We start from the raw sequence: 8,126 nt of genomic DNA, 5'->3' as shown, positions 1-8,126 counted from the left end.
TAAGATTGCCCTAGACAACCATTAACTGTGATCTACCCGTGTAGGATATGGCTCCCCACACCATGACACTCACTCCACCAAATCGGTCCACCTGTCGAACGCAATTCGGCGCAAAACGTTCATGTCGACGTCGGTATACACGTTGTCTTCCATCCCGTCGTTGAAGAAGAAAACGTGACTCATCGCTGAACCAAACGCGTCGCCAGTTCCTGAGATCCCATGCCTGTACTCTGTTGCACCACCGGACACGTCGTCGACGGTGTAGACGTCGCAAGACAGGTCCAACTTTTGGTCGTCTCGCTCGAATTCCCACTTCCCTCGATTTCTGAAGGTTTGGTCGGAAATTCTTCGCATACCAGGCACTTGTCCTGCAGTGTCCGTTGCTGTAGCAAATCGATTCTGAAGGTGATGCAACCGGATGTACCGACCCTGAGCAGGGGTGGTCACTCTTGGTCTTCCACTTCTGGGATGATCTTGAGTCGAATTAGTGCGGGTATATCGATTACATAGTCGAGATATGGTGCTTCGGTGATCGTTGAAGAGTCTAACAACGGCAGACTGGGACTCCCCTGCTTCCAAACGACCAACGATATTTCGGTCAGCTGCAGTTAATCTTGGCATTTTTCGATTTCCGTTCACGTCAGAAAATTCGTAATGAACTGATGAATTTTGTACGGTATTTTATAGTCAATGTCTCTAGTCTTGTTTCCAACATTTTGCACGTGCATTGTGCCGAAACCTTTTTTGAAAGCAATTTCCGTGCATCCTTTGCATTTTTGCTGATAAACGTTTACAAAAAACATTTTGAGATGTGTTTGCGCGGAAGGCGCAACAAACATGACATGATTAACTGGAATCAAACATAAGAATTGTCTTTATGACGATTGCTGGTAAATAAAAATTTAATTGGAATTCTCAAAACACCTATGCGTTTCTTTTTTTGAAGAGTGTAGCTAGGTCAATGATAATTCCAACAATTATTCGATAATAACCAACTTTCGTCGCGTGACTTGGGGCGGTTGGGTAGCATAGTGGTTAAAGCGTTGGCTCGTCACCGAAGACCCTGGTCCGATCCCCACATGGGTGCAATGTGTGAAGCCCATTTTCCGGTGTCCCCCCGCCGTGATATTGTTGGAATATTGGTTAAAGAGGCGTAAAACCATACTCACTCACTCACTCGTCGCGTGATTGTGTAATAATTGTGGAAAACCGGGTGCGAAAATGATGGCTGACAAAAGTCAACTTGCTAGGCGATGGTATCCCATATTGTGAAATTTACTTCCTGGCTTTTACTTTTGTAAATATAAAATGTCAACACTAGACACCAGCCAGTCTCGATTATCCGACAAAAAGATTCCATTAGGGGTAAGGAATGGGGTTTTTTATTAGCGGGTGCTACCGGGTGTCCCTTTTCGCGAATAAATGCTTTCGTCAGTGAATTTCAGATAATTTGAATCACAATATCGCGACCTGTAGAATCTGAAGGGGGCTGGGATTCAGTATGGTGACTAGACATTTGTTCAGCTGCAGTTGCATAACCAGATTGTTGAACATTAGTGAGTAAGTGAGTTGGGTTTTTTAACGCCGCTTTTAACATTATTCCAGTTATATCACATATATGAGAACAAGTATGGTGCTGACAAACCTAGAAACATAATCGGGGCGAACCGGAATTCGAACCCACAATCATAGGTTCCTGGTGTGCCAAAGGGACGCAATTCTGCACAGCGGGCCATCCATGAACCCTTCATTTATTAATACTTTGAGCCTAAATTATATATATATTTTTTAAACACCTTGCAAAATGTATTTTTTTGTGGCAGACAATTCCTTTAAAAGAATCTGAAGCATATTTATTTTCTACAAGCATTTTCTGGAACAATGTATTTTTTCCAACAAAATTACATGCAGGTACAAGGACATCCTCAGCACAATGCTTACTAGGAAGAACATACACATTATCATAAGTTGTCTGTTCGAGTGCACAAGGGGCGGTCGGGTAGCCTAGTGGTTAAAGCGTTAGCTAGTCCCGCCGAAGACCCGGGTTCGATTCCCGACATGGCTATAATGTGTGAAGCCCATTTCTGGTGTCCCCCGCCGTGATATTGCTGGAATATTGCCATAAGCGGCGTAAAACCTCACTCACTCACTCGAGTGCACAATGTAGGAACCCTTTGTGTAGAACCCACTCGCAACATCGCACGTTGTCCTACTGAAAATGTTCACTCTCAGTGTGGGGTTGTAGCCTTCCAAATGCCTCAATAAATAAAAATGGCTGACATGGACACCATACTGTTTTGCATATTCACAGATGGCATCTTGTACCAGTTAAAGTGGCTTGTCTACTCTAATGTATTGATGATTAGATAAATCCCTAAGGAATTCTATGCTGTTGCCTGGTGCACTCTGGGTAGAATTGCCTTTGATGAAAACATTTGTCTTTATATTAGGGATTCAGAGGGACATCATTGATGGCAATACATACACTAGTACATATCCGAAGCAGATTTTTCTATCACCGACTCATTCAGAATGCCCTTTCTGTACTTGTTTAGGTAAATATCCCCTCAGTGTGTCCAGGCGTCTTTCCTTGACTATGTCATAAAGACTCTGTCCCATTTTCCCTTCGGGGGCACGGGTGGCCCAGTCGTCTAAGGCGCCGCGATTCGCTGTGCAGAGTTGCGTCCCTTGGGCACGCCAGAAACCTATCATTGTGGGTTCGAATCCCGGTTTTGCCCCGATTATGTTTCTAGATTTGTCAGCACCATACCCGTGCTCGTGGATTTCACCGAAGTGGTAACCGTCTGAGACCTGCATCACTTCGGGCTTTCCTCCAACATTAAGCTGACACGCCGTGATATAACTGGAATACTGTTAAAAGCGGCGTTAAACCCAACTCACTCACTCAGTTTCCCTTCACCATCTTTAAATACTTCCAAAAGTTCATTTTTAAAGGAAACTCGATCATGTTGTACCAGGCGTCCGTGTATTTAATGAAAGATGTCACTGTCTATACCAGCCACTATTTGTGTAGGATAACATAGGCGTTCATACCCACTGAGAGAATCATTAAACGACCTGCTTGGGCTGCCCATTGTCTTGACTAATTGCTCCGTTGATCATCCACGGCTGTTTCTGTAACTTCATCTAATGTATTTACATCAGTTCCAAGAGTTTCAGCTTTTAAAATCTGGACTTGATAAGAAACATTTTTGTGTGTGGGCTAATTATGGAGCTGCAGGATGAGTTGTGACTGTGTTTTGGAGTGCTAAGGGACCCTACATCCGTTACCTGTACGTGTTGAACTTTCTTGAGTTTACTGTTGGAACGTGAAAGTCATCCTTCTTGCCATACAGTCTTGTGGAGACTGTTTTTTTGTCATTGAATCTTTATGCAAAGATCTAAATATGAAGCATTTGAGGCAGTCTCACTGGTGTCCTTTCTAGTCCAGGGCCCACTTGCACAAAACGATCTTAGCGCTAAGACTATTGTAAGCCTATGTTAAAGTATGGGAGTTAAGATCATCTTAGCGCTAAGATCGCTTTGTGCAAGTGGACCCAGGTGGGTAAATCAGTGGAAGGGTATTTGCTATTTGATTGTTATTAAGTGATATGAGATCATCAATATACCTGAAGCTTGAATTAAACTTCTTTGACAACTTACCTAGTTTTGACTTTGCCTATCTGTGCAGAAATTCCGAAAAGACATTTTCGCTAAATCCGAGGGGTCTGGCGATCGTTGCTCCTAATTACTTACCAAGACATTCTTTCACATATTAACACAACACAAGGTTTGATACTCACACAAACTTCACTGGGGGGCACGGGTGGCCCAGTCGTCTAAGGCGCCGCGATTCGCTGTGCAGAGTTGCGTCCCTTGGGCACGCCAGAAACCTATGGTTGTGGGTTCGAATCCCGGTTCGCCCCGATTATGTTTCTAGATTTGTCAGCACCATGCCCGTGCTCGTGGGTTTCACCGAAGTGGTAAACGTCTTAGACCTAAATCACTAAGCTGCTATACACTGGATATATTTACGTTCTTGTAAGTTCAACGAGGGAATAAACGCATAATGAAAAAATCTTGAAGTGATGAACACTTCTATGTCAAGGCAATTGGACATCCACCAGCAATCCGATGAACAAATCTACTCCAGTTTCATGTCGGAATGAAAGGTGCCAGACTGGCCTGAGTACATTGCCCGATGACCGATGTGTTGCGGTTGATGGATACAGGATACTTTAGTGTATTGATCTTCTTGACCTGCAAGTGTTCAGGGGGCGGTCGGGTAGGCTAGTGGTTAAAGCGTTCGCCCGTCACGCCGAAGACCCGGGTTCGATTCCCGACATGGGTACAATGTGTGAAGCCCATTTCTGGTGTCCCCGCTGTGATATTGCTGGAATATTGCTAAAAGCGTCGTATAACCATACTCACTCACTCACTCACTGGAAGTGTTCAGTTCAGTTCTTGAGGAAGCAGACACATATCATATTGCATGCGCACTATCTCCCGAAGCCCACACTAGTGCAGTCTCTGGTACCCAGATGCATGTGGATTCACACAGGCACAAACGAAACGCTACACCATTAACCATTGCGTTCAGTTGCTGACAGTCTAGGTCCAACGCTGTGATCATTCCTTCTGGTATTCCATAAACTCACATGTGTGATTACATAGGTGAGGTGGGGTGAAATTGGGTTTAACGTCGCGTCCAAGATTATTGCACTTATATAGCGACGTGCATGCACGTGTATGTGTGTGTGTGTGTGTGGCTGCTTGTACCAGTCCGGACTGATGTCGATTTATAATGCTAGCCCACTGAGATACCATGCCGCAGTTTAACATGAAAACCCCACTCAGACACAAGCCGGAAGCCGTCAGTCGACCTTGTGAGGTCCTGTGAGATGTTTGGTTGCCAAGTTTATTATGGCCCAACGAAAGCCTCGATGCAGGCTACATATGATGGTATACAGAAAGCTCTTCTGGGGCGGCCGGGTAGCCCAGTGGTTAAAGCGTTCGCCCGTCACGCCGAAGACCCGGGCTCGATTCCCGACATGGGTACAATGTATGAAGCCTATTTCTGGTGACCCCCGCCGTGATATTGCTGGAATATTGCTAAAAGCGGCGTTTTACCATACTCACTCACTCACTTTATCTCTTCTGACAGAGAAAGGAAAATCGACCATCACCATCAAACAACAGATAGGTTTTGTTTGTTTGTTTGTTGTTTAACGCCGCATCCAGAAATATTCCCGCTATATGACGGCGGTCTGTCAATAATCGAGTCTGGACCTGGACCCAGTCGTCTAAGGCGCAGCGATTCGCTGTGCAGAGTTGCGTCCCTTGTACACGCCAGAAACCTATGATTGTGGGTTAGAATCCCGGTTCGCCCCGACTTTGTTTGTAGGTTTGTCAGCACCATAACCGTGCTCGTGGGTTTCACCGAAGTGGTAAACGTCTTAAACCTGCATCACTTCGGGCTTTCCTCCGACATTAGCCTGACACGCCGTGATATAACTGAAATAATATTAAAAGCAGCGTTAAACCCAACTCACTCACTCACTCAACTTAACTTAACTTAACCTATAGAAGTCAGTAGTATTCCAAAAAGCATCGCAAATGCTTTGCCTTTTGTGTCTGGATGATACTAAGACAGTTAAAGCGGAAAAAAGCAATTGTTAAATGATAAGTTAAAAAAAAAAAGATAGTTATAGAGATCCTGGCAACCATCTTGGATTTCTAAAATTGCGAAATGTTCATAGTTGTCCAAAGTAATTCCACATTTTCAATGAAAAAAAATGTTTGTGGAGTGTTACGACCATAACAAAAGGTTATACTAAAATGTTTGATTTTTTTGGTAATGACAATTAACACATACACATACCCCAATCACAAACATTGACCTATTGAAAAACCCTGATACCTCCCGAGAATATCAAACTAAGAGAATATGAAGTCAAATCTTCCGAATACTTGTACTACGTTATCAAACTCTTGGCTAATGATAAAAATATTCAAAGTATGTGAGAAAAACTGCTGCAGATACTGTTGAAAATGAAGCTACAACAATTGTAATGTCAATCTATTCGTAATGTCAGCTGAACTAATTGTGTAACATTTTAGGCAAGGGTATAAGTTCAACATGGTCTACCTGGTCCAGCTCTACGTGGTCAACATGGTCCAGTTCAACATGGTCTACCTGGTCAAGTTCAACATGGTCTACGTGGTCCAGTTCCACTCCCGAAGAAGAATGCGAATCGTGAGGCCTATTTCTGGAGTATCCTGCCGTCATATTGCTGTGATATTACCAAAACCGGAGTTAGACAAAACTGATTCACTTTATAATGTTAATAAATGTTTTGCTTACATGAGTAAAGTGTCTATTTCAGCATAAACAATAGTTTTGTATTGACTCAGTTAAAGTGGGCCATCAGTGTTGATATAGTTATTGACCACAATTCTGGTTTAAAACGTATGAATGTCGAAAATTCCAGCACTAATTGGTCTCCGTGGTCCAGTTCAACATGGTCTACATGGTCCAGCTCTACGTGGTCTCCGTGGTCCAGTTCAACATGGTCTACATGGTCCAGCTCTACATGGTCTCCGTGGTCCAGTTCAACATGGTCTACATGGTCCAGCTCTACATGGTCAACATGGTCCAGCTCTACATGGTCTACATGGTCCAGCTCTACATGGTCTCCGTGGTCCAGTTCAACATGGTCTACATGGTCCAGCTCTACGTGGTCTCCGTGGTCCAGTTCAACATGGTCTACATGGTCCAGCTCTACATGGTCTCCGTGGTCCAGTTCAACATGGTCTACATGGTCCAGCTCTACGTGGTCTCCGTGGTCCAGTTCAACATGGTCTACATGGTCCAGCTCTACATGGTCTCCGTGGTCCAGTTCAACATGGTCTACATGGTCCAGCTCTACGTGGTCTCCGTGGTCCAGTTCAACATGGTCTACATGGTCCAGCTCTACATGGTCTCCGTGGTCCAGTTCAACATGGTCTACATGGTCCAGCTCTACGTGGTCTCCGTGGTCCAGTTCAACATGGTCTACATGGTCCAGCTCTACATGGTCAACATGGTCCAGCTCTACATGGTCTACATGGTCCAGCTCTACGTGGTCAACATGGTCCAGTTCAACGTGGTCAACATGGTCCAGCTCTACGTGGTCTCCGTGGTCTAGTTCAATGTGGTCAACATGGTCCAGCTCTACATGGTCTCCGTGGTCCAGTTCAACGTGGTCTACGTGGTCCAGTTCTACTCCCGAAGAAGAATGTGAATCGTGAGGCCTATTTCTGGTGTATCCTGCCGTCATATTGCTGAAATATTACCAAAATCGGAGTTAGACAAAACTGATTCACTTTATAATGTTAATAAATGTTTTGCTTACATGAGTAAAGTGTCTATTTCAGCATAAACAATAGTTTTGTATTGACTCAGTTAAAGTGGGCCATCATTGTTGATGTAGTTATTGACCACAATTCTGGTTTAAAACGTATGAATGTCGAAAATTCCAGCACTAATTGGTCTCCGTGGTCCAGTTCAACATGGTCTACCTGGTCCAGCTCTACATGGTCTCCGTGGTCTAGTTCAACGTGGTCTACATGGTCCAGCTCTACATGGTCTACCTGGTCCAGCTCTACGTGGTCTTCATGGTCCAGGGGTCGGGGGTCGGGGTAGTCCAGTTCAACGTGGTCTGCATGGTCCTGCTCTACGTGGTCTACATGGTCCAGCTCTAGCCTGCCGTAATATTGCTGAAATATTACCAAAACCGAAGTTAGACAAAACTGATTCACTTTATAATGTTAATAAATGTTTTGCTTACATGAGTAAAGTGTCTATTTCAGCAAAAACAATAGTTTTGTATTGACTCAGTTAAAGTGGGCCATCAGTGTTGATGTAGTTATTGACCACAATTCTGGTTTAAAACGTATGAATGTCGAAAATTGTCAATATCGCGTATAAATGCGTATCCAAAAACTGTTTCCAAGTTACGATGCATAATTCTTCCAAAGTCATTTTTAAGTGAGTGGTGGAATTATGTCACACGCACCAATCATCTATTTTAATAGAGCATATAAATGATTTTTATAAATCAAATCTGCTAGAATCAGCTGCACCT

General features: G+C 43.9%; 1 protein-coding gene across 1 annotated transcript in view; it reads left to right on the top strand.

Moving 5' to 3' along the window:
• Positions 1-7,857, top strand: part of LOC124143993 (bifunctional endo-1,4-beta-xylanase XylA-like) — a 14,144-nt gene extending 6,287 nt beyond the window's left edge. The window contains exons 3-6 of the mRNA XM_048386660.1: positions 6,121-6,256; positions 6,492-6,626; positions 6,723-7,286; positions 7,522-7,857. Of these exons, the coding sequence (XP_048242617.1) occupies positions 6,121-6,256; positions 6,492-6,626; positions 6,723-7,286; positions 7,522-7,684 (998 nt within the window). The 3' untranslated portion in view covers positions 7,685-7,857. The remainder of the gene's footprint in view (positions 1-6,120; positions 6,257-6,491; positions 6,627-6,722; positions 7,287-7,521) is intronic.
• The last annotated feature ends 269 nt before the right edge of the window (positions 7,858-8,126 follow it).

The sequence above is a fragment of the Haliotis rufescens genome, unplaced genomic scaffold (genome assembly GCF_023055435.1).
Source record: "Haliotis rufescens isolate VD_foot unplaced genomic scaffold, xgHalRufe1.0.p SCAF_6, whole genome shotgun sequence".
Classification (NCBI taxonomy): Eukaryota; Metazoa; Mollusca; class Gastropoda; order Lepetellida; family Haliotidae; genus Haliotis; species Haliotis rufescens.
This window is presented reverse-complemented; position numbering and strand designations above follow the sequence as displayed.